Source organism: Anolis carolinensis, unplaced genomic scaffold (genome assembly GCF_035594765.1).
Source record: "Anolis carolinensis isolate JA03-04 unplaced genomic scaffold, rAnoCar3.1.pri scaffold_15, whole genome shotgun sequence".
NCBI classification, from domain to species: Eukaryota; Metazoa; Chordata; class Lepidosauria; order Squamata; family Dactyloidae; genus Anolis; species Anolis carolinensis.
The window spans coordinates 7,199,108-7,226,567 of NW_026943826.1; the positions used below are offsets into that span (position 1 = coordinate 7,199,108).

Here is a 27,460-nt window from a genome sequence, read left to right on the forward strand (position 1 = left end):
CCCCTGGACTGAGTAGGTTGCTAGGAGACCAAGTGGGCGGAGCTTAGCCCTCTAACTGGCAGCAATTGGATAAAAACAATTATTCCTCTCCCTCTAATTAGGACATTATTTTTCTTTTGTTTTTGTTGTATCAACCTAGAGCCGTGGATGATGGGTTGTGTTGTCAAATTTCGAGGTTGGGGGGCCTGTAGTTTTGTTGTTTTGTCCGGTGCCCTGATTCCATCACTCTTTTATATATATAGATTCGCCATGCCCTTCAGTAAATGGTTGAAAAATTCTATATTTTGAGCCACAGCCTTCCTGTAAGGTGTGTCAGCTCATCTCACGATTTAATCAAAGCTCTTGAGCGGAAACATTGCCTGGCCGAGAGATCCTCTCTTCCTCGTTCTCCCTTTTTCTCCCCCTCCGCTTGTGGCTCATTAGTAGCTCTCTGACTGCCTCTCAATGCTTAATTAATGAACACTTTCTGCATTCGAGAGCAGAGCCGGGCCCTTTAATGAGGGCTGACTGACAGAAAACTAGAGGACAGGGGTTTTTGGCATGTGTGTTTTATCAAATACTCATGCCATAGGTGATCTTTCCTCAAAGGTTACGTTCGACGTGGGGTCCTTATCGGTGGCCAATATTAACTCACGAAGACTATTATGCAAATAGAGAGTGGCATCGCTTTTCAGCTCTGGGTGTGTTTTAAGGGTTCCATCATACTCTGAAGATGAAAAATAGTGCAAGTGCCATATGTTGTACATATGTGCATTTTTGCATGACGTTTAGAGAGGACAACTTCGTCCAAGTCTACTGAGAAGGGCAAATTCTCCTCTCCTTCCTAACAAGCTACTTCTGTATCTCAAATCCAATCTTGAGAAATTGGATTAAGATGAGGATAATGTGAGAGGTGGGAGGAGATAATACCGTATGTACTCGAGTATAAGCCGACCCTAATATAAGCCACAAAAAACTGGGGGAAAATACTGACTCCAGTTAAGTCGAGTTCTATACTTCTATGGGTCAACTTCAAAATGAAAATAGATCCCAATGAAATTATATTGAGGCAGCAGTAGGTTAAAGGTTTTTGAATATTTACCGTATTTCACAGAAAAACGGTAAACTAGCTCTATAAGCGGAAAAAACGATATGGTATTTACAGTAATAATATTATTATTAATAATAATAATTTCATTTGTACCCTGCCCTATCTATCTCTCCATGGGGAGAGCTTCCAACATAGTAACAGGCAAACATTCAATGCCTACATAAACAATGCAGAGCTAGACATAGATCTATAATTATAGATACTGATTTCACATAGGCATTTCCCCCTGAAATGTTTGCAAATCCTCTCTCTCTATATGTGCATTTCTCTCCTGCAATATTTGCAAGCCCTATATATTTGTGGCAGAATGGGAAATTTGAACCCAGATCCTTACAAATCAAAGCCCAACATATCTATCTAGAAATGTGTGCATTTCCTTTGCAATATTTACAATATTTTCATATATATATATATATATATATATATATATATATATATATATAGAGAGAGAGAGAGAGAGAGAGAGAGAGAGAGAGAGAGAGAGACATATAGACATCTCTCTCTATATAGATAATTATATCTGTATAGGATTTGCAAGGACTTGCAAACATGTGAGGCTAACTAATTTCACATATGCATTTCCCCCTGAAATGTTTGCAACTCCTCTAAATATGTGCATTTCCCTCCTGCAATAATTGCAAGCCCTATATATTTATGTTTATATCTATCTAGACATCTCTATATATAGATAATTATATCTGTATAGGATTTGCAAAGACTTGCAAACATGTGAGGCGAAACTTCATATATAAAATAATGTATACACATAAATACAGATATACAGGTACATGGAAATCTCTAGATATCTAAATGTATATAGGATTTGCAAAGACCTGCAAACATATGAGGGGGGAAATTCATATATAAAATTAATGTATATAGATAGATAGAAATATAAAGGTACATAGGGATTGCAAAGGCTTGCAGGGGGAAATGTTTATATATCTGTAGCAGGGATTAACAAATATTTCAGGGGAAATGCTTTTATAAGATTAATGGGTGTATTATATATATATATATATATATATATATATATATATATATATTCTTCTTCCTGACTTGCAAGGGCTTATTTCCCTTTTCAAAACATTCCCTTGGTTAAGAGGGAGGAAGGCTCTGGAAAAGAAAACACTGATAAGGTAGGGTAAGATGAGAGATAAATATATCATATATTGCAAGCAATGGCTTCCTGGCTCCGCTGCCTGGCTTGACCTTGACCCGATTATAAGCCAAGGAAGCCTTTTTCAGATCATAAAAAGGGCTGAAAAACTCAGCTTATCTTCAAGTATATACGGTATTTTAAAAGCAACTTGAGAACTGATCGGAACTATCCCTAGAAATCTAAGAGACGTTTGCTGTCATAACATCCCTGTTGAGATAGGTTGCATCCAAGCAAAAGAGAAAGAGAGGCTATGAGCTCCATACTTTGTGGCAGAATAGGAAATTTGAACCCAGGTCCTTACAAATCAAAGCCCATCATACATTACATCCCTTTGGATGGAAATTATTCATTCATTCCACTATTATTCCTTTCTTTTGGCGGTTTTGCTACTAGTTTGAAGGAAAGCTTGGAAACGTTGCTTTCTAGGGAAGAGAACTTCTCCGAAGGTCCTCAGCCAAGAAAGATGCTAGCTGGGGATTCTGGGAATCATGGTTTTTGTAGATAGAAACCACAACTGTGGTTGTTGGTGGTGTTGAGGAGTTTCATGAGGTCCTCCAGACCACGCGACTTCCTTGAGGAACCTCAAAAGGGTCCTCCACTCTACCGTAGCACAGAGTAGTAAGTTTTTGAGCGATACCTCCCAAAATCCCACTACCAATATGATCACTAGAGGAGTCTGGGAACAGACCAAAGCAGGAGGTACATCTCAACAATGCCAGCAGCAGCAGCCCGTTCTTTTGGAAGGGGACAGGCAAACCTGTGAAGCATGGTGGTCTTCGGAGCGTCAAGAGGGGTGGGAAGCTAAAGAGCTTCTTCCGGCAGACCTTTTGTTCTTGGGGAGTAGGTGTTGAAGCTCCTTCCCACTCTGAAGCCATATCCTCTGAAGGTTCACTCAGGTGCAGGTCATAATGGGGAGGCCGTGATGTCACCTTTTGATGCTGGGCTCGGTTGGCCAACCATCTCCAGAAGTCTTTGGCGCAAGAGTAGAGCTCCCGTGTTGAATGCTCAAGGGCCCCGGTTCAATCCCTGGTAACTCCCCAAAATCTCGGAGAGATGGCGAGAGCATAATTCTGGCTAAATGGGGAAAGGATCTCTCATGAGGGATACAACTCTCATATCTTAATAGAAGAACATCTGTAAAGCATGTTGAATATTGCAGTCTCAATTCCCAGCATCTTCATGACTTGAGGTCTTATGAGATCATCTAGATGGTCTTTGAAGGTCTCTTTGCTTAGCTATGGCCTTATGAGACCATAGAGATGGCTTTTGGAGGTCACTTTCCTTACCTATGGTCCTATGAGACCATCTAGATGGTCTCTGAGGTCCTTTTCCTTATCTATGGTCTTCTGATGGCCTGATGAGATCTTCTAGATGGCCTTTGAGGATCCCTTTCCTTATAGATGGTCTTATGAGACTATCTAGATGATCTTTGGAGGTCTCTTTGCTTACCTATGGTCTTGTGAGATCATCTAGATGGTCTTTGAAGGTCTTTTTGCTAAGCTACAGCCTTATGAGACCATCTAGATGGCTTTTGGAGACCACTTTCCTTACCTATGGTCCTATGAGACCGTCTAGATGGTCTCTAAGGGTCCCTTTCCTTATCTGTGGTCATCTGATGGCCTGATGAGATCATCTAGATGGCCTTTGAGGGTCTCTTTCCCTTTCTTATGAGACTATCTAGATGATCTTTGGAGGTCTCTTTGCTTACCTATGGTCTTATGAGATCGTCTAGATCAGGAACTCCAAGGTCATTGACCTGGCCTCTGTCCTAAACTTTAGACTTAGGGTTGACCTAAGTCTGAAACGACTTGAAGGCACACAACAACAACAATCCTCATTTTGGACTATTTCATCATAAAAACCAGAGGTTAAGCAGGATTCCATTCAAAGCTCAATTAAAAACCATTTAGAAACATAGTTTGCAAACTTAGCTCAGCTGGTAATAAGTCCTGTCCTCAGCAGGACGTTGACTGTAAAACCTATTTTTGACCCAAAGCAGACTCCCTCCATCTTCAAGAAGTACTAAAAGGGCTCGCAAAGAGTCAAACATTCATAACTCTTGCCAAGGATTTATTTTTCAAGGCTCTGCTTGAACTCTCTCCAGCTCACGGAAGAGCCAAAGTCTTCAGAGGTATCAACTCTTTCTGTGAAATGTATCTTGGGAGACCGGGGGGGAAAAGTAGGCCAACTTTAAAGGACAGGAAATTGGTTTGGAAGGGGGAAAGAGAGTGACATTGTGACCTGGCAGCAAGAATAAGATTAAACATTTTTAAAAATGCATCTCCCGCCCATCCCGTCTCCCAATCCCCATGCGCGGCACCCACACTGTCGATCTGCCAACATGCAGAGGCAGCTAGAGACTCCTATTACGTGGAGATGGGTTTTAGTCTATACAACATATTAGTTTTGTAGGAACCATAAGCCAGAAAAATAGTAAACTATTGCCTACGTAGCTATGTAGCCCCTCCCTTTCTGTGAGCTGGTGCCTTTCTCCAGAATGTTCCAAGACCAAACGTTATCTTGAAATAAACAAGTTAGTTCATTGGTATCACCAAGTAGGTGTGGAAGGTGAGGAAGACCCTCAGCCATTGGTCAATTTTAGATAAGCCGAGATATAAAATCCTTTGTTTGCTACGCACATGTTGCGACGGCCATTTGCATAGTACGGACCCACTAGAGTGGGTACCTACGGCTGTTTTGCCTTATCAACAGCTGTGATAACAATAAAAGGCTTGTTTTATTGCTCTCCTGGAATTCTCTCATTTACTTCCCCACCGGGCTTGTCTCTAACAGTTTCACCCCTCAAATATCATCTCCGTGGAGACTGAGCGAGTGAACTGAATCAAAGCTCCGAAGAAGTATGAATTTTTACAATACCCTGTATTTCTTCGATTCTAAGATGCTATTCATTCTAAGACACGGACTAATTTCAGTACCAGTAACAGAATATATATATGTGTGTGTGTGTGTGTGTGTTTGTGTGTGTGTGTGTGTGTGTATATATATATATATATATATATATATATATATATATATATACATACATGAATATATGAATAAATATGATGTATGGTTTGAATTGAATGGCATGAAAGGAGCATAAATTGGGCCTAATTGGGTTGAAGACACAATCCTAAAATACTGAGAAAACAGCTACACTGAGGAACTATAATTAAAAGTTGCTGATGAGAACTGTGACAAAAGATGAACTGTTGACATGGCTGACCTGATGAACTTTTGGTGAAAAACAACATGTTTACATTATCACAGGCAATGGCTTTTAAGTTAAGGAAGTGTTTACAAGGTTAAACATTAAGAAGGAAGTCAACACAAGGCTCCTTACGTTTACCAACACCAATTAAGGAGAATCAACATCTGTCCAGAAACTGATGAAGCCAACAAAAACATTGTTGACCAACACCAACATTGTTTGCCAATACCTTATGTTTACCAACACCAATTAAGGAGAATCAACATCTGTCCGGGAACTGATGAAGCCAAGAAAAACATTGTTTACTAACACCAACATCGTTTACCAATACCTTATGTTTACCAACACCAATTAAGGAGAATCAACATCTGTCCAGGAACTGATGAAGCCAAGAAAAACATTGTTTACCAACACCAACGTCGTTTACCAATACCTTATGTTTACCAACACCAAATAAGGAGAATCAACATCTGTCCGGGAACTGATGAAGCCAACAAAAACATTGTTTACTAACACCAACATTGTTTGCCAATACCTTATGTTTACCAACACCAATTAAGGAGAATCAACATCTGTCCAGGAACTGATGAAGCCAAGAAAAACATTGTTTACCAACACCAACGTCGTTTACCAATACCTTATGTTTACCAACACCAAATAAGGAGAATCAACATCTGTCCGGGAACTGATGAAGTCAACAAAAACATTGCCTACCAACACCAACATTGTTTACCAACAACAAATAAGGAGAATCAACATCTGTCCGGGAATGGATGAAGCCAACAAAAACATTGTTTACTTACACCAACATTGTTTACCAATACCGTATGCTTACCAACACCAAATAAGGAGAATCGACATCTGTCCGGGAACGGATGAAGCCAACAAAAACATTGTTTACCAACACCAACATCGTTTACCAATACCATATGTTTACCAACACCAAATAAGGAGAATCAACATCTGTCCGGGAATGGATGAAGCCAACAAAAACATTGTTTACCAACACCAATGTGTTTACCAATATCTTATGTTTATCAACACCAAATAAGGAGAATCAACATCTGTCCGGGAACTGATGAAGCCAACAAAAACATTGTTTACCAACACCAACATCGTTTACCAATACCTTATGTTTACCAACACCAAATAAGGAGAATCAACATTTGTCCAGGAACTGATGAAGCCAACAAAAACATTGTTTACCAACACCAACATCGTCTACCAACACCTTATGTTTACCAACATCAATTAAGAAAAGTCAACATCGGTTACACAGAATCTATATATTTGTATTGTCCAATGTTGTGTGTGTGTATGAATGAAAAAGCACCTGCGATTCTTAGATGCACCCCGTTTTTAGAGAAGTTTGTACAGGGGGAAAGGGCATCTTAGAATCGATGAAATACTGTAATTAAAACACAACAATGTCAATAGAATAAGGCTCTTCCTTTTGAGTGAAGTGCATCCCCGATTCCGTTTCCAGATGTACAAACACGGAGAGGAGATCAAAGAGAGCCGTTTCCGAGGATTCTGCCCTTTAAATATTGACGGTGATCTTTCATACTCGCTGTGTATTTTCAAGACATTATTACTAAAGCATGAGCCTTCATACCCACTTACTCTCATGCCTGCTGAGAGGTTTTCGGTTGTTTTCGGAGGATTATTTTTACCTTTCTGAGTGGCTGATTATTACGACAATTTGTTTTCCCCTCAAACAATTAATTTAGTAGTTGAATGCATCACGGGGTATATACGGCTATGGGTTTGGTTGTCTCAGTGGGGTGCTGTCCCTACCTGGAAGCCAAGCTGCTTTCTTCTTAACGTTTTTAGGAACCAAATCCCTGAGATTCACCTGCATCTACAGATGGAGGTCCAACAAAGGGCTGATCATCTCCTTGCATTCCCGGCTTCCCCTTCTTTTTTCTTTTGTTGGTACTCCCCGTTACGACACCCTTCACATTTAACTTGGAGGTGGAATGGGACTTTTTAGACACCCTGATGAGAGAGTCCTGAGCGAGCCCAGTGGGTCTCGCTTGGGCACCAGCTTCCTGACTGTGGGACGTGTCATGTGACTCTGTGGGACCCTCCTGGACCCCTTCCGTGGGGATCTGTTTCCCCTCCGGTAAAGCATTGCTCCACCCCACAGAACTTTCCACAGACTTGCTCTGGCCTTGGTTGGCTTCCGTAGCCTGGTCTCTTCTTGTCACATTTATCTTTGTGACACCTGGCCTCCCTGGAGAGAAGCCCTGGAGATCCAGGGCCTCCATTTGCTTGCTGTCACTGAGTTCAGAACTGCTGATTGAGTCCATAATAGACTCCACTTGGAGAGCCACCTCTTCTTTTCCTGGTTGTGACTGGAGAACATCACCTTCAGCACCCACATCTTCTTCGGCAGGTTCATCCTGGTCACTTTTAGGGTGGAAGATGGATCTCCATCCAGGACGTTGTCTTGAGGTGGCCCACTTGTGCTCCGGACAATGACTGTGAGGAGACAAAGGAGAGCCAGAGGTTAGTTCAAGAGTTGTCAACCTTGACTTCTCTGGGTTCTTCTCTCACTAATTCAAGCTGCATTATTGCGCCATGTAGGACACAACTGTCCTCCTTCCTCCCCCAATCTCCTTTATTGTTCACATTGTAAATCTTTATTACTGTATATACTCGAGTATAAGTGTCCGACGTGTGATCCAATACAACAGCCAGCAGAGTGTCTGCTGTGGACTCATCTTGTTGTGTTTCAAATAATAATAATAATAATAATAATAATAATAATAATAATAATAATAATTTTAGCACTAATATCAGCATGGAGTTTGGCTTGGACAAATGTTCGACAGTGGCATTGAAGAAGGGAAAAATCTTTGAAAGTGAGGGCATAAATATGCCTAATGGCCAAACAATAAAGTGTCACCAGCCAGAGGCTTATAAATATCTGGGAATATTACAGCTGGACAACATCAAGCATGAACATGTGAAGACTGTGGTCAGTAAAAAATACACATAAAGGGTCAGAAAAATTCTCAAAAGCAAGCTCAATGGAGGCAACACCATCAAGGCCATAAACACCTAGGCCATACCTGTCATAAGATATACTGCTGGCATCATAAATTGGACACAGATGGAACTGGACAATTTGGACAGAAAAACAAGAAAACTCATGACCATTCATCATTCACTGCATCCTAGCAGTGATGTTGACCGGCTATATCTGCCTAGAAGATCAGGAGGCAGAGGAAGCTTACAAGTAAAACAAGCCGTCAAAGAAGAAGAACATGCCCTGGCAGAATATGTCAAGCAAAGTGAAGAACCTGCTTTGATTGAAGTCAAAAATCAGAAACTCCTCAAAGCACAGCAGAAAAAGAACCAGTACAAGAAAACCGCACTACAAACTAGAGCTGACAGCCGGCACAACAAAACACTGCATGGAAAGTTCCTTGACAAAATTGAAGGAAAAGCTGACAAGGAGAAGACCTGGCCATGGCTCATGAACAGGACCTTGAAGAAGGAGACAGAAGGCCTGATCCTTGCAGCCCAGGAGCAAGACATCAGGACAAAGGCCATTCAGGCCAAGATCAAAAAATCAGCTGATGACCCAAAATGCAGACTGTGCAAGGAAACCGACGAAACCATTGATCATATCCTCAGCTGCTGTAAGAAAATCACACAGACAGACTCCAAACAGAGGCACAACTATGTGGCCCAAATGATTCATTGGAATTTATGCCTCAAGTACCACCTCCCAGCAGCAAAGAACTGGTGGGATCACAAACCTGCAAAAGTATTGGAAAATGAACATGCAAAGATACTGTGGGATTTCCGAATCCAGATTGACAAAGTTCTGGAACACAACACACCAGACATCACAGTTGTGGAAAAGAAAAAGGTTTGGATCATTGATGTTGCCATCCCAGGTGACAGTCGCATTGATGAAAAACAAAAGGAAAAACTCAGCCGCTATCAGGACCTCAAGATTGAACTGCAAAGACTCTGGCAGAAACCAGTGCAGGTGATGAGCACACTGGGTGCCGTGCCAAAAGATCTCAGCCGGCATTTGGAAACAATAGACACTGACAAAATCACAATCTGCCAACTGCAGATTGCTCTTGTTGTGACCATATTTTAGTTCTTGGAGACCACTGGTGATCCATAGACCACAGGTTGGGGACCACTGATGTAGACCCATATAACACAGTTCAATGCAGGTCAAAATGCATTATATAGCAGTGTCAATCCATGCAGTTATATGGGTCTACGCGAGTGGTTCTCAACCTGTGGCTCCCCAGGTGTTTAGGCCTACAGCTCCCAGAAATCACAGCCAGCTTACCAGCTATTAGGACAGGGGTCCCCAAACTAAGGCCCGTGGGCCGGAGGCGGCCCTCCAAGGTCATTGACCTGGCCCCTGTCCTAAACTTTAGACTTAGGGTTGACCTAAGTCTACCTGGTCTTTGGAGGTCTCTTTGCTTACCTATGGTCTTATGAGATCATCTAGATGGTCTTCGAAGGTATCTTTGCTTAGCTATGGCTTTATGAGACCATCTAGGTGGCTTTTGGAGGTCACTTTCCTTAACTATGGTCCTATGAGACCATCTAGACGACCTTTGAGGACCTCTTTCCTTACCTATGGTCTTATGAGATTGTCTAGATGGCCTTTGAAGGTCTCTTTGCTTAGCTACGGCCTTATGAGACCATCTAGATGGCTTTTGAAGGTCACTTTCCTTACCTATGGTCCTAGGAGACCATCTAGATGACCTTTGAGGGTCCCTTTCCTTACCTATGGGCTTAGGAAACCATCTAGATGTTCTTTGATGTCCCTTTCCTTATCTATGGTCTTCTGATGGCCTGATGAGATCATCTAGATGGCCTTTGAGGGTCGCTTTTCTTACCAGTGGTCTTATGAGACCATCTAGATGGTCTTTGGAGGTCTCTTTGCTTACCTATGGTCTTATGAGATTGTCTAGATCAGGGGCCACCAAACTAAGGCCCTCCAAGGTCATTGACCTGGCCTCTGTCCTAAACTTTAGACTTAGGGTTGACCTAGGTCTGAAATGACTTGAAGGCACACAACAATCCTAATTTTGGACTATTTCATCATAGTCCAGCCCTCCAACAGTCTAAAAAAGTTTGAGGACCCCTGTATTAGGAGTTCTGGGAGCTGAGGGCCAAACCATCTGGGGACCCACAGGTTGAGTACCACTGCTCTACACAGACCACATAAAGCAGATTCATCTCCTTCCCTCCCTGCTAATTCAAAAAAGGAGGACCTTCAGAAGAGTTGGCTTATCTCCACCTTCAGGGAGAATAATTTGGGGTGCCTTGAAAATCCCAATAAAGCAGAGGGTTGAAGGGAAAGCAAAGGAACGGAAAGTCTAACCTTGCCATGGCACGCCCTAAGTGCTTTAGAAAGGCATTGTTTGGCTTGGCCTCCAGACGGGCCATGCCGGACGGGCGACTGAGGCTTTGAGCCTCTGCTGCTCCTTCAGAGACTCTCAAAGAGTTTGGCTTTGCATTTCGTCGACGACACTCAAACGACCCTGAGCATCAAGTCTCCGACGGAAGCGTTTCCCTCGCAAAGCCCAGGGAGAAACCCTCAGCGTGATCAACAAGGAACAATCTCCTAGCAACGGCTGCCTAGGAACGGTTGCCGGAGTTGTGAAAGATTTCCTGGTTTCCATGGAGCGATGCACACCCACACAGAGGCATTGGGTGCTCCTTCTACCGGTGAGCTTTGCTCATGAAGGAGGCCGATGGAGAGAAGACGGGTGCCATGGTGATTTCCCCCAATGCCTTGAGTCAATGTTTTGCCCACTTCTCACTCCGAAGGGGACTCAGGGCGGATCACAATGTACATATACATGGCAAACATTTGATGCCATTAGATATACGACATATATAGACAGACACAGAGGCAATTTAACATTGTCCAACTTCCACTTCCGATTCTGGCCACAGGGGGAGCTGCCGCTTCATCGTCCACTGTTACAGCCGAGCCCTAGATGGTAGTACTTCCTCATTCTTCTGTTTTTATGGTGTCGTAAATTAGTTAAATTAGACCCCTCACATAAAGCGGTACAGTAGAGTCTCACTTATCCAAGCCTCGCTTATCCAAGCCTCTGGATAATCCAAGCCATTTTTGTAGTCAATGTTTTCAATATATCGTGATATTTTGGTGCTAAATTCGTAAATACAGTAATTACAACATAACATTACTGCGTATTGAACTACTTTTTCTGTCAAATTTGTTGTATAACATGATGTTTTGGTGCTTAATTTGTAAAATCATAACCTAATTTGATGTTTAATAGGCTTTTCCTTAATCCCTCCTTATTATCCAAGATATTTGCTTATCCAAGCTTCTGCTGGCCCGTTTAGCTTGGATAAGTGAGACTCTACTGTACTTGAATTTCCTACTCGACAGATTCGACTAAATGTCTTGTATAAGATCACTGAGGCCGTTCCTTATGGTCTCACACTTGTAACATCACCAAGATCATCCTTTCGTGACATCGCAACCGGTTATCCCTGTTTTATGTTTTGCCTCTAAGATTTCAGGATTGATCAGAGAACCCAAGTCCTAATGATGGAAGGAAGGAAGCCTTGGGAACTCGTCTTCATGGGCATTCCTTAGGTCAACAACGAGCCAGGCTATTTAATGGTCGGGCACTCAATCTGACCCGGGCTGGATTTGAACGCAAGACCTCTTGGTCAGGAGTGATTTATTGCAGCTGCGCCACAAACCCTGGTGTTGCCTGGGTGACAACTAGGGCAGGATCCTGTACTTTTAGGGTTGTGTAGAAAAGGCGGTTGACAATCAGCTTGCCGTAGCCATAAATCATGAATTTGAGGATTCAACCAACCCAGGTTCAACGTGAAGGTAGGCGAGTGAGCAGGTCAGAAACAGAATGTCCAGCTTTCAGGGTCTCATCACTTTTTCGTCACTCTTAAGATATGAAGAAGAAATCTCAGGGCGAGAACACTACCCTGGAAAAGGATAGCGTTCCTCATTTGTTAGACCTTTATGTGGTTGGTGGAGCCCCCGGTGACGCAGTGGGTTAAGTCCTTGTGTTGGTAGGACTGATGACTTGATTCGAATCCAACCTGGGGAGAGCATGGATGAGCTCCCTCTATCAGCTCCAGCTAAATGCAGGGACATGAAGGAAGCCACCACAAGGATGGTAAAAGCACCAAAACATCCGAGCGTCCCCTGGGCAATGTCTTTGCAGACAGCCAATTCTCTCACACCAGAAGCGACTTGCAGTTCCTCGTCTCTCCTGACACGAAAAATGTCTTGTATAAGATCACTGAGGCCGTTCCTTATGGTCTCGCACTTGATCCTTTCGTGACATCGCAACCGGTTATCGCTATGTTTTATGTGACGATTTCAGGATTGATCAGAGAACCCAAATCCTAATGAAGGAAGGAAGTCATTGTAAAGTCAGACTTGTTTGATGGCACCAACTTTATCGTCTCACTGGCACCTGGCCAAATCTTTCATTTGTTTTAATCTTCTCAGTTGTTTTGAAATCTGTTTGCAAATTGGTTCAGAGGCTGAGCGTTTTAGTGTCGCCGCGATGATTCGCGTTAGTCCCCGCGAAGCTCTCCTCGTGTCGATTTTACGATTACGGCTGAGCTGTTTTAATTTCTCTTCTATTATTTGCGGCCGGGCTTTATAGCTTCCTATCTGATCGACGGTTTTATTGGATTTTATTTTTGCTGCTCGGAATTCGTTTCAAATTGTTTGCCGCTCCCGCAGATCTTCCTTTACAGGGTGACAACAAATAAATAATGAGGGTGGGAATGGGAACTTGACAGAGATGTATAACATGATTCGTGGCAGGCGGGAAGTGGGGAGGGGAAACCCAAAAAGAGTTTTTCCTATTAAGCTAAACAATAGAGGATTCAGGAGAGACAGACGGAAAGCTCTATCTGAATAACAGATTGGATGTTGCTAGGCGAAGTGGCCTTCTGTGACGTCACTGGGTGACATATGTACAGAGGTGGTTCAAGCGATACGCAAACTACGCATTTGCGGAAGGCGCCATCCTCTAAGCGAGGCCTTCTGCCACTTCAGCTCCGCCCGCATGGAGGAAGGGAGGAAAGAGTTACAAAGAGAGCCTGCCCAAAGAGAGTTGCCAGAGTGTTGACATAGAATCATTCGAGGTAGACCTTCTCAGAGCTGGAGAAGGGACAAAGTAGGCAAGTAGTGGTTCCAACTGTTGGAAAAAGCAACCTTCTTCAAGCCTCCACCAGTTATTTGTTATGTATATAGTTCAGATTTCTTACTCTTTTGTATATGTGTATATTAGTTTGCCATTTTCTTTAACACAATGCTGTGGACAATGTGATCAGATCTGGGCTTGTTCAGGACTCAGACTCCATTTTAGAAACAGTGCCGTTTGGAAGACTGTAGAACAGTGGTTCTCAACCTTCCTAATGCCACGACCCTTTAATACAATTCATCATGTTGTGGTGACCCCCCAACCATAAAATTATTTTCATTGCTACTTCATAACTGTGATTTTGCTACTGTTATGAATCGCAATGTAAATATCTGATACGCGGGATGTACAGTGGAGACTCACTTATCCAAGCTAAACCTTGGATAAGTGAATATCTTGGATAATAAGGAGGGATTAAGAAAAAAGCCTATTAAACATCAAATTAGGTTTACAAATTAAGCACCAAAACATCATGTTATACAACAAATTTGACAGAAAAAGTAGTTCAACACGCAGTAATGTTATGTTGTAATTATCGTATTTACAAATTTAGCACCAAAATATCACGATATATTGAAAACATTGACTACAAATGTAGTCCCGGGGCTGTGGCGCAGACGGGAGAGCAAACCAGTTGCAATTAACTGCAATGAATCACTGACCAGGAGGTCATAAGTTCGAGGCCCGCTCGGAGCCATGTTTGTCTTGTCTTTGTTGTATGTTAAAAGGCATTGAATGTTTGCCTATATGTGTAATGTGATCCGTCCTGAGTCCCCTTCGGGGTGAGAAGGGCGGAATATAAATGCTGTAAATTAAATAAATAATACAAAAATGCCTTGGATAATCCAGAACCTTGGATAAGCGAATCTTGGATAAGTGAGACTCTACTGGACCAAATTTGGCACAAATATCCACTTTTAAATATTGGTGGGGTCGGAAGGGGATTATTTTTGTCATTTGGGAGTTGTAGTTACTGGGATTTATAGTTAACCAAAGAGCATCCTGAACCCAGCCCACAATAGATCTGCACCAAACTTGGCACACTACATTGAATACTGGTGGGATCGGGAAGGGCTGTTTTTGAATTCTGGGAGTTGTAGTTCACCAACACTCAGAGAGCACTCTGCACTAAATGGGTGATGGAAGTAGTAAACTTGCCACACATACTCAACATGCCAAATTTTAAATCCTATTGGGGTTTTGTGGAGACTGACTTCAGAGGCTGGGAGTTATAGTTCACCCACATTATCAAGATTTGCCGTCTGTTTTCAAAAAGAGAACAGGCAGAGAGATCTTCGGCCTTCTCTGCCAAGGAGGTCCCTATGACCATCAGAAATATGTGTTGCTTCTAAGAAAGCTGAAGTAGAGGAACTACTTCAAATTCTATTTGTAACTGGACTGACATGCAAAGTACCTGTATGCTGAATACATGAAGTTTGTGAGTAAACCAACTACAGTAGAGTCTCACTTATCGACGCTAAACAGGCCGGCAGAAGCTTGGATAAGCGAATATCTTGGATAATAAGGAGGGATTAAGGAAAAGCCTATTAAACATCAAATTAGGTTATGATTTTACAAATTAAGCACCAAAACTTCATGTTATACAACAAATTTGACAGAACAAGTAGTTCAATACACAGTAATGTTATGTTGTAATTACTGTATTTACGAATTTAGCACCAAAATAACATGATGTATTGAAAACATTGACTACAAAAATGGCTTGGAATATCCAGAGGCTAGGATAAGCGAGGCTTGGATAAGTGAGACTCTACTGTATGTTACTTTTAAAGAAGTCGGCTTATTTTTGTCTCTTGAGCATAACTGAAAGACAAATATATTTTCTGGGAGAGTAGGTGTTTTTGAGCAACTAAAATAACACCTCTGAAATACCGCTATATACATATATGTGTGTGTTTTTGTGCATTGGCATATCTTTGTCCCGAACAGAACATAAAGTTTAACAACCGAGAAACCTGATTGCCATGTTCCCAAAAGGTGATGGCATCCTTTCTCAAAAGGTTGTGATTTCTAACAAGGTCATGCCTTTCCAAAGATCATAAAATCTCGAAAAAGTTATGGAGATTTTCCAAAATTAACAACACCTGGGCAACTCTGGATATATATATATATATATATATATATATATATATATATATATATATAAGGGTAATGGAATCACGGCACCAGACAACATCCCACAACATCGAAAATTGACAGCACAACCTCTCATCCACGCCTCTACATTCATACAACAAAAAGAAAAGAAAAATTAAGGCCGGGCACAGCTAGTGTGTGTATGTGTGTGTGTGTGTGTGTATATATATATATATATATATATATATATATATATATATATGGCATGTCCGATCGATGAAAAAAAGTTTCAATTCTCGTTTCTAAAGTAGGGGGCGCTGGCGCTTCGATATAGAAAGTATTTCCGATTTTTTCACCCAAAAATTTCGGATATTTCCGAAAATTCGTAATGATTCTAAATGTTTCTAAAATGGCAGACGCGCATGCGCAATTGCCTTGTATGGCAATCTTCCATGTGGACGCAGAGGACGTTAGCCCCCACCTTTGCGTCCATCGTGGAAGCTTCTGATTGGCTGGGGAGCGGCAGCCATGTTAGGCTGCGCTAAGCTCCCATTTAAGGTAGGTTGCAGAAACAATTTTTTAAAAAAATATTTTTAAAAATATTTTTTTTAAAAAAATTGGGGAGGGGGGAAATTAACGAAACATTAAGAGACAATTAGAGAATGGGCCAACAATGGTTCGAATTACATTGCTGGTTGCATTGTGAGACAATGTCTCGGAATGCGTATCAAAAAGTGAGAACAATCCGAAATAATTCCAATATACGATTCAAAACGATTTTTTGGCCATGTCTAATATATATATATGTGCTAGATTCAGATATTCTGCAAAATGTCAGGAGTGTAAACTGTGGGAAAGTGCAGGGCCTTGGTGGCTTCCCTTTGGCTCTGAAACTCCCTTCCTTGGAAGATGAGAACGGCTTCCTCTTCCTTATCCTTCCATCAGCAGACAAAGGCTTTCCTTTATTCCAACAAGCTTTTGAGAATTGAATGCTCTTTTGATTTGAAACGGCTTTTAAGAGGGCGCTGCACGGCTTTTAATAGGATTCCTTCTTAAACTGCTTTTTATTATTTTTAATTGCATACATTAAATTATTCCTAATGTTATAAATAGCTTAATTCCATTTTAGTGTTGCCCTTGTCGTATAAGGGCATTGTTGTTTCAATCTACAAGCCACCTCCGGTCCCGTTACTGTAAATAAAGCTAGTAATAATGATAATATAATTTTTTTGCTTTTGGTCAGGAAATCCATTACATTTATTTTACCCCCGAATGGCTGCATTTTAGATCATAATATGTTACCGCTCTCGTGAGCGGCTGCGGCTGAACCTGCAGCTCAGGCAGAGCCTTTGAAATTGTAATGACACCTTTGATTTTCAATCTGGGGATGAAGGCCGGAGCCTCGCAGGCTGAGCCGAGAGACCCTGCGCCGTGGTAAACAATGGCGGGTGTCAGCCATTCCCAGAAATGCAATGAATGGGAAGAGAATTATACAGCATGCGATGCCAACAAAGTGCCCACTGAGACTTTGTGGGGCTTGTTATAAGAAAGTCCAACCCTTGAAAAAGATAAATACGAGGGTTGAATGAAACGTAATGCCTCCATCTTCGTTACTTGGGTTTGGATGGGAATATTTTAATAAATCAAACGCAGAAATAATCCTTAGAATGTGCTCTTTAACTACCACTATTCACTTTTCCACTTTGGATACATTTCTGCCAACAATGAACAAGTTTCCTGAAGCCGTCACGGAAGAAGTCGACACTCGGTTTCCGCAACCAACGTCTCACAGTCCCCATCATGCACAGATCTTCCGATAGCAAAGCAAAGCAATCATGTGACCCACATGTTCATGTGAAATGCCAATTATCCTTGAAATTTCTGAGTGATATGACAATCGTCCTGAATCAATCTGTCAATCATTTGCTCGTGAAACTCGGTGGTTGCTGTCACAGGACATCGAAGTCCGATGTTTCCACCTCAGCATCTTTAAACTTACTCGCCCAATGACACACAGGACTCACATAAACGCAATCATCATAAATGGCTTGCATTCTCTGATGAATCTCCTTTGGGGTGATGCCTTCTGCTGTTAAGAATTCAATGACTGCACATTGCTTAAGTCGCATTGACCGACCATCTGCGCAGGGTTCCATACTTCGCCCTTTAACAACACAACCGTTCAATGCTAAGGCTTCCCCGTCTGCGCAGGGTTCCATACTTGGCACTTTCACAACACAACCGTCCAATGCTAAGGCTTCCCCGTCTGCGCAGGGTTCCATACTTCGCCCTTTAACAACACAACCGTTCAATGCTAAGGCTTCCCCGTCTGCGCAGGGTTCCATACTTGGCACTTTAACAACACAACCGTTCAATGCTAAGGCTTCCCCGTCTGCGCAGGGTTCCATACTTGGCACTTTCACAACACAACCGTTCAATGCTAAGGCTTCCCCGTCTGCACAGGGTTCCATACTTCGCCCTTTAACAACACAACCCTTCAATGTTAAGGCTTCCCGCCAAATGGAACTGTTTGCGCAGGGTTCCATACTTTGCACTTTAACAATACAAGCGTTCAATGCTAAGGTTTCCCCGTCTGCGCAGGGTTCCATACTTCGCCCTTTAACAACACAACCGTCCAATGCTAAGGCTTCCCCGTCTGCGCAGGGTTCCATACTTCGCACTTTAACAACACAACCCTTCAATGTTAAGGCTTCCCGCCAAATGGAACTGTTTGCGCAGGGTTCCATACTTTGCACTTTAACAATACAAGCGTTCAATGCTAAGGCTTCCCCGTCTGCACAGGGTTCCATACTTCGCCCTTTAACAACACAACCGTCCAATGCTAAGGCTTCCCCGTCTGCGCAGGGTTCCATACTTCGCACTTTAACAACACAACCCTTCAATGTTAAGGCTTCCCGCCAAATGGAACTGTTTGCGCAGGGTTCCATACTTTGCACTTTAACAATACAAGCGTTCAATGCTAAGGTTTCCCCGTCTGCGCAGGGTTCCATACTTCGCACTTTAACAACACAACCGTTCAATGCTAAGGCTTCCCGCCAAATGGAACCGTCTGCGCAGGGTTCCATACTTCGCACTTTAACAACACAACCGTTCAATGCTAAGGCTTCCCATCAAATGGAACTGTAGAGGAGAGTCTACTGAACAAGCCAGTACCTGCCACAGACCAGTACTGCTATCTGCTGAGGAGTTACGAAGGTGGAGGCATTACTTTTCATTCAACCCTCATATTCAGGCTTTCTGTGGAGGAGCAGATCATAGGATAAATATAACGGAAGAACTGGTCCCAATCCCATTGCAGTTAACCACATTGTGTTGATGTGCAGCCATCATTGTAAATGTGACACTCGTCATGGACAGCATCACAGCCATCAAGATCCTTACCTTGTGCAGATGCCTTGCAGCCACGTCTCGATGGACTTAAAGTGGTACTCCATGTCTCCGTAGGAGCTGGAGACGAATTTGTAGGAGTCAAAAACCTGCGCTTTGCCCCGCTTCCACCTGGCGCCTAGGCTCCGCTCTCCATCTCCCAGCCAGATTTCCACGTGGACGATATTGTGGAGCTGCCCCTTCCCTGCAAGGAAGGCAATGAAGAAGAAAAAAGAAGTGGGAGATGACTTTAGGCACATTAGGAAAGCAAGACTTCACCGTTGGCTCCGGAAACTTGTCAGCACCCGATAGTCATTGTACTAAAAATGCCAGGAATGGAACATTAGACCTTTTAGATACCACTGAGCAAGCAATACACCACAAAAGGCTACATATATTGCAACTTGTTATTACTAACAATTTACTATGTAATAGCAAGGATCTCAACCATTTTCTTACGGCAGTAAAGTAGCTGTTATGGCTTAGTTGGGTGTGATGGCACCTATTAGGACATGGAGGTGGGGTCAGGGGAGGGGCGGGGCCTCTTCCCAAGAGCCTGAGATAGGGCTGAGCCTCTATATCTCTCCTGAGAGGCCTTTTAGGACTAAAGGGCGGAGCTAGGAAAGGGGGTGGGGCTTCCTTCCAAGAGCCCGAGACAGGGCTGAGCCTCTATATCTCTCCTGAGAGGCCTTTTAGGACTAAAGGGCGGAGCTAGGAAAGGGGGTGGGGCTTCCTTCCAAGAGCCCGAGACAGGGCTGAGCCTCTATATCTCTCCTGAGAGGCCTTTTAGGACTAAAGGGCGGAGCTAGGAAAGGGGGTGGGGCTTCCTTCCAAGAGCCCGAGACAGGGCTGAGCCTCTATATCTCTCCTGAGAGGCCTTTTAGGACTAAAGGGTGGAGCTAGGAAAGGGGGCGGGGCCTCCTTCCAAGAGCCCGAGACAGGGCTAAGTCTCTATACCTCTCCTGAGAGGTCTTTTAGGACTAAAGGGCAGGGCTAGGGAATGGGGCGGGGCCTCTTCCCAAGAGCCTGAGATAGGGCTGAGCCTCTATACCTCTCCTGAGAGGCCTTTTAGGACTAAAGAGCGGGGCTAGGGGCGGGGGCGGGGCTTCTGCCAAGATAGGGCTGAGCCTCTATACCTCCCCTGAGGCGCTTGTTAGAACACGGAGGCAGGGTATAGAGGTTCACCCCCGTCAGGCACTTGGGAAGAGCCCCACCCCTTCCTCTAGCCCCACCCCCGTGTATTGTCAGACACAGCAGGACAGGGATAGATGCTCAGCCCTGCCTCAGAGCTCGCAACTCCACCCATCCCAGTCCTGGCTGCCCATTTTGGGCCCCGCCCACCTCCCCCTCCCCCTCCCAGCCCTGCATCTTGGACTAGGGGAGAGGCTCAGCCCTGCCCTCTTGAGCAGGAGCCACGCCCACCCCTCTAAGCCACACACCCCTTTCCAGGGGGAGCTGAGTCATCTTTTTTCTGGAAAGGGGGTGGCAGGCCAAATAAGTTTGGGAACCACTGGTATAAAACAAAGCATTAAGTTTAAGTAATATTTAGCTTAGCTTAGCTTAGTTCTGCTTAGAACTGGTCGCTTGTAGGTAATGGTTCTCAACCTGTGGGTCCACAGAAGTTTTGGCCTAACAGCTGGTAAATTGGCTGGGATTTCTGGGAGTTGTAGGTCAAAACACTTGGGAACCCATAGGAGGAAGGAAGGAAGGGACAGAAAGAGGCAGATGGAAAGATGAACCACAAGGTAGACATTACGTTGTGTGTCGAAGTATGCTCCCGAAATGAAGACGAGATCTCCCGGCTTCAGGTGTTCTTCACTGGGTAGAGAAATGGGAAGCGTATCGTACTGGTAGGCTTGGTTCCCGGGGCCGATGGAGAAGCCAAAGTCCTCTCTGAGGTCCCGCAGCACTCTCCGGATGAACCCGCAGCAGTCCAGGAAAAGGGGGGATTCGTATTCCGGAGCTGCAGAATAAGATTGGGTGTCAGGGTCGTCATTAGAAATCCAGAGAATCTCATAAACTCTCTCCCTGACATTGACAATTTGGGCCAGAAGAGTATGTCAGAGACTAAGTTATGGAACTTTCAGGAAAAGCACTGGGAGTAGAGTCTTTCTTTCTGTGGAGATACATGCAATACAGCCCCTTTCCAACCAAACCTATTGTGAGTGGCCTGGTTTTTGCTAGCAAGATCCTGCAGAGTGACATTGGGAGCTGGAAAGGCAATGGAGCAATGAACGACCGCAAGGGAAAGGAGGAATAGGAACTAGTGTTGTGCATCTGTATGGAACTGATGTTCGTTTCGTGTAGTTTCATTCGTCTCGTCTCATTTTCGCTAACTAAAACAGGGCGCCTATACGACATGAATTTTTGTCTCACTAACGAAAAACATGAAAATTTTTGTGCCATTGGTGGCAACGAGAGGGCTTCAGGGGCTCACACACCACTCAGATTTAGGGCTAGAGGGGTGAAAATCGCCAAACACTGAGGATATATTGACCCCTTTTAACCCACCAATGTCTATGCGGCTTTCATTTTTGTGTTGCCGATCGTTTTGTACGGAACTGTCGCCCGTCGTTTCCTGTCGACAAACGGTCAACACAAAATGACACCACGAAGGAAACAAAGGAAAAATTTTCGCGCTCTAATAGGAACCATCGTTGATGTATTTATTACTGTGTTTGGATTTATTTTTACTGTTGTATTTTTATATTGTTTGGGCATGGTCCCTTTGCAAGCCGCCCCGAGTCTCCTTGGGGAGATGGGGCGGAATATAAGAATAAAATATTATTTTATTATAACACAGCAAACAAGATAGATATGCTGGATTTCATATCACAAAATCACAAGTCGAACACTTCCCAAGTGTCTAGGACTGTGTGATGTATTTTCGGATTATGCGCACAGATCCCAGTAGGGTGGCCTTTTGCAGTTGGCAGATCGTAATTTTGTCAGTGTCTATTGTTTCCAAATGCCGGCTGAGATCTTTTGGCATGGCACCCAGTGTGCCGATCACCACCGAGACCACCTGAACTGTTTTCTGCCAGAGTCTTTGAAGTTCAATCTTGAGGTCCTGATAGCGGCTGAGTTTTTCCTGTTGTTTTTCGTCAATGCGACTGTCACCTGGGATGGCAACATCAATGATCAACCCTAACCCTTTTTCTTTTCCACAACTGTGATGTCTGGTGTGTTGTGTTCCAGAAGTTTGTCAGTCTGGATTCGGAAGTGCCACAGTATCTTTGCATGTTCATTTTCCAATACTTTTGCAGGTTTGTGATCCCACCAGTTCTTTACTGCTGGGAGGTGGTACTTGAGGCATAAGTTCCAATGGATCATTTGGGCCACATGGTTGTGCCTCTGTTTGTAGTCTGTCTGTGCGATTTTCTTACAACAGCTGAGGATATGATCAATGGTTTCATCAGCTTCTTTTCACAGCCTGCATTTTGGGTCATCAGCTGATTTTTCGATCTTGGCCTTAATTGCATTTGTTCTGATGTCTTGCTCCTGGGCTGCAAGGATCAGGCCTTCTGTCTCCTTCTTCAGGGTCCCATTCGTGAGCCAGAGCCAGGTCTTCTCCTTGTCAGCTTTTCCTTCAATTTTGTCAAGGAACTTTCCATGCCATGTTTTGTTGTGCCAGCTGTCAGCTCTAGTTTGTAGTGCGGTTTTCTTGCACTGATTCTTTGTCTGCTGTCCTTTGAGGAGTTTCTGATTTTTGACTTCAGTCAAAGCAGGTTCTTCACTTTGCTTGACATCTTCTGCCAGGGCATGTTCTTCTTCTTCGACTGCTTGTTTTACTTGTAAGAGTCCTCTGCCACCTGATCTTCTAGGCAGATAGAGCCGGTCAACATCACTGCGAGGGTGCAGTGAATGATGAATGGTCATGAGTTTTCTTGTTTTTCTGTCCAAATTGTCCAGTTCCGCCTGTGTCCAATTTATAATGCCATAATTTATAATTATAATTATAATTATTAAATGGGGACCCAGTGGTCAGCCCATACCTATTGTCTATTCTTCATTAATAACTTTTGCCATTCACAACACAAACAGAAGTTGCTTAGCCACACATCCCCCACTTGTGAAATGTTGGAGGCTACGGCATATTGCGATTCCTCTGATGAGCAAGAGACAACAAGCACAGCCTTCATTCCCTCCTTTTCTTTCTCGTTTTTGTTCACCTCTCCTGGGTATATCTCCGCGAAAACACCCACAAAGCAGCTTAGCTGTTTTTCCTTTTTCCCCTTTCCGGGGATATGTATTTCGACCACGTCTCCTCCTGCTGTGAACATTAATTCTGGAAACAAACAGATACGCTAGACTTGACCTTTCCGAGCTTTGACTCGCCTCTCCTCTGCCGTTCCTTAAGGAGCTTTAGCTTTTCCAAAGCCGCTTTTCCATTTGGATTCACGAGCCGGGAGACTCCCTTCGTGCCATCGTAATGAGGCGAAGCATTCATTTGGAAAAATCAACTGGGAAGAACTTATTCATTCTCCTTGCTCCCACCCACCTTCTAATTTTGTTTGTATGCAAACTGATCATTTCCTCATTCTACTGTTTCAAACTTAACTGCTTTTCACAATTTATGCTGAACCTTCCCTCCCAAAAATCATAACTACAGGAAAATCTCGATCTCTAAACCAATTGAGGTCATCCAGTCCTCCTGGGAGTTATAGTTTCCCAAGGTCTATACCCTTCTCTTGGTGCATTTACACTATGGAATGAATGCCCTTGCACCCACTTTAAATGCCATTATTGTTATTATTATTATTATTATTATTATTATTATTATTATTATTATTATTATTATTATTATTCCATGTCTCCATGCTGTGCAGTCCTGGGAGTCATAGTTTGCCAAGGTCCATACCCTTCTCTTGGTGCATTTACACTATGGAATGAATGCCCTTGAGCTCACTTTAAATGCCATTATTATTATTATTATTATTATTATTATTATTATTATTATTATTATTATTATTCCATGTCTCCATGCTGTGCAGTCCTGGGAGTCATAGTTTTCCAAGGACCATATCCTTCTCTTGGTGCATCTACACCAGTAGTTCTCAACCTCATACTACAGTATTGGGTTGTTATATCTCACAACCTCTGGGGATGCCTGCCATAGATGTGGGTGAAACATCAGGAGAGAGTGCTTCTGGAATACGGCCATACAACCTGGAAAACACACAACAACCCTGTGATTCCGACCATGAAAGCCTTCGACAACATATTACTACAGTATTATTATAATGCTTGCCTTGTTTCCATCTCCACACATTTTATGAGTCTTCTTCGGGGTGAGAAGGGTGGGATATAAATGTCGAAAATAATAATAATAATAATAATAATAATAATAATAATAATAATAACCAACTGCAAAAGGCCGCCCTACCCAACTGCAAAAGGCCACCCTACTGGGATCTGCGGGCATCATCCGAAAGTACATCACACAGTCCTAGACACTTGGGAAGTGTTCGACTTGTGATTTTGTAATATGAGATGCAGCATGTCTATCTTGTTTGCTGTGTCATACAATAAAATAATAATAATAATAAAATATACTGTATATACTCGAGTATAAGCCTAGTTTTTCACCCCTTTTTTTAAGACTGAAAAAGCCCCCCTCGGCTTATACTCCGGTGAGGATTCTGGTTGGCTTATATTTAGGTCAGCTTATACTCAAGAATATATGGTACATTTATTATTTTTCTCTATTATTGTTGCTACTATTACATTTATTTTACTCTATTTTTATTATTATTAATAATACATTTATTATTTCACTCTGATCTTATTCTTATTACATTTATTATTTTACTCTATTTATTACTACATGTATTAGGAGCCTCCGGTGGCCTAGGGGATAAAAGCCTCGTGACTTGAAGGTTGGGTTGCTGATCTGAAGGCTGCCAGGTTCGAATCCCACCCAGGGTGAATGCGAATGAGCTCCCTCTGTCAGCTCCAGCTCCATGCAGGGACATGAGAGAAGCCTCCCACAAAACATCAAAAACATCCGGGCGTCCCCTGGGCAACGTCCTTGCAGACGGCCAATTCTCTCACTCCAGAAGCAACTCCGGTTGCTCCTGATATGAAAAGAAAAAAAAACTACATGTATTATTTTCCTGTATTATTTATTATTATTTTTATTGTTATTATTTTATTATGACACAGCAAACAAGATAGATATGCTGGATTTCATATCACAAAATCACAAGTCGAACACTTCCCAAGTGTCTAGGACTGTGTGATGTATTATTATTATTATTATTATTATTATTATTATTATTATTATTACATTATTATTATTACATGTATTATTTGACTCTATTATTATTAAAAGGATACAGAAGCACATTTACATTGAAGATGATGAGAATAATGATTTAATCAGAGTTGGACAGTCTTATCTTAAATTTGAGCTTTATGTAAATAATCAAAAACATTTAACCTACTGACGCCTCAATTAATGCAACTTTATTGGCATCTATTTTTATTTCTAAAATTTACCACCCTTGGCTTATACTGGAGTCAATGTTTTCCTAGTTTTTTTGTGGTAAAATTAGGTGCCTCGGCTTATATTCGGGTCGGCTTATACTCAAGTATATACATTATTATTATTATTATTATTATTTTATTATGACACAGCAAACAAGATAGATATGCTGGATTTCGTATCACAAAATCACAAGTCAAACACTTCCCAAGTGTCTAGGACTGTGTGATATATTTTCGGATTATTATTATTATAGGTCCATTAAGACATTAGGACATTCAGCCTCTGGTTTATTCCATTGTCTGGGGATATTGAGAAATTGTTGCTGTGTGTTGTCGAAGGCTTTCACGGCCGGAATCACTGGGTTGCTGTGAGTTTTCCAGGCTGTATGGCCATGTTCCAGAAGCATTCTCTCCTGACGTTTCACCCACATCTATGCCAAGCATCCTCAGAGGTCTGTTGATAACTAGACAAGTATTGGAAACCACTCACTTCCAGGCTCGTGGTATTTCTGGGCATAAGGCACGCCGATGTAACACTTTGCCTGCTCAAGGAATTTCATTCGAAGTTGCCACTGGGCATCTGGGTCCTGGAGATGTCTCTGTATTGATGACTTCTTTCTGGTCAGCCCACGGAATTCCTCCTGCGAGAAAAGCAAAGGAAGAGAAAGAATGAAAACACTGAGTTGATCTTATAATTACTTGGATGTGTGGAATCTATCTCACCACGTGGCCCTTAATGAGACATGCCACATTATCACAGGATGTCTACGCTCAACACCGCTGGAGAAATTATACTGTTTAGGTGGTATTGCACCACCTGACATCCATCAGGAAGTAGCCTCCTGTAATGAAAGGACCAAGGTACTGACATCTCCAGCCCATCCTCTGTTTGGATATCAGCCAGCATACCAATGCCTTAAATCAAGAAACAGCTTCCTAAGATCCACAGAGATACTCGCAGGAACACCTCAGCAAGCGAGAGTCCAAAGGTGGCAGGCTAAAACCCGAAACCTCAATCTATGGCTGATACCGGATGAGAAACTCCCTCCTAGAAGACTAGGCGACTTGGAAGGCACAAAACACACTGCGTTGTGGCACTACGAGATGCAGAGCCAATATCAGGAAATGGGGCTACAACAAGGAGTCCACAACATGCAAGTGTGGAGAAGACCACTTACAATGCTGCCTGAGCACTGCCACATGTACAATGGAGGACCTTCTCACAGTGACACCAGAGGCACTCCAAGTAGCCAGCTTCTGGTCAAAAGAAACATAGTATATGCGAAGTTTTAAACTTTTTTAAATGTATTTTTAAATACATTATAACTATATCCTCAATTCACCTCTGGCATGATACGAGGGTTATCCAGAAAGTAGATTACGTTTTGGAATTAAAAATGAACAAAGTATAGGAGAAAACATTTACCATATGCAGTTGAAAGCCACACCCAAATACCACTTCTCAACATAGTCGCCATTCAAATCTGGGCACTTTTCATAGCAATGAATGAGCTTGGCAACTCCTTCCCCACAAAACTCTGCCGCTTGCACCCTCAAAAAGTATAGGAGAAAACATTTACCATATGCAGTTGAAAGCCAGACCCAAATACCACTTCTCAACGTAGTCGCCATTCAAATCTAGGCACTTTTCATAGCAATGAATGAGCTTGGCAACTCCTTCCCCACAAAACTCTGCCGCTTGCACCCTCAAAAAGTATAGGAGAAAATATTTACCATATGCAGTTGAAAGCCACACCCAAATACCATTTCTCAACATAGTCGCCATTCATATCTAGGCACTTCTCATA

At 42.8% G+C, this 27,460-nt stretch overlaps 1 protein-coding gene across 7 annotated transcripts in view; it reads right to left on the reverse strand.

The window, feature by feature from the left end:
- The window catches only part of ttll10 (tubulin tyrosine ligase like 10), a 210,345-nt gene that overhangs the window by 26,471 nt on the left and 156,414 nt on the right, over positions 1–27,460 (reverse strand). For 5 of the 7 annotated variants that reach the window (XM_062965526.1, XM_062965527.1, XM_062965528.1 and 2 more), the window contains 4 exons: positions 26,143–26,293; positions 20,920–21,126; positions 19,179–19,368; positions 7,319–7,947 (listed from right to left, as the gene is read on the reverse strand). In XM_062965526.1, the coding sequence (XP_062821596.1) occupies positions 7,319–7,947; positions 19,179–19,368; positions 20,920–21,126; positions 26,143–26,293 (1,177 nt within the window). Of the gene's footprint in view, positions 1–7,318; positions 7,948–10,834; positions 11,033–19,178; positions 19,369–20,919; positions 21,127–26,142; positions 26,294–27,460 lie in introns of those variants that run through there. The other 2 variants (XM_062965530.1, XM_016997982.2) reach the window with 2 other exon arrangements.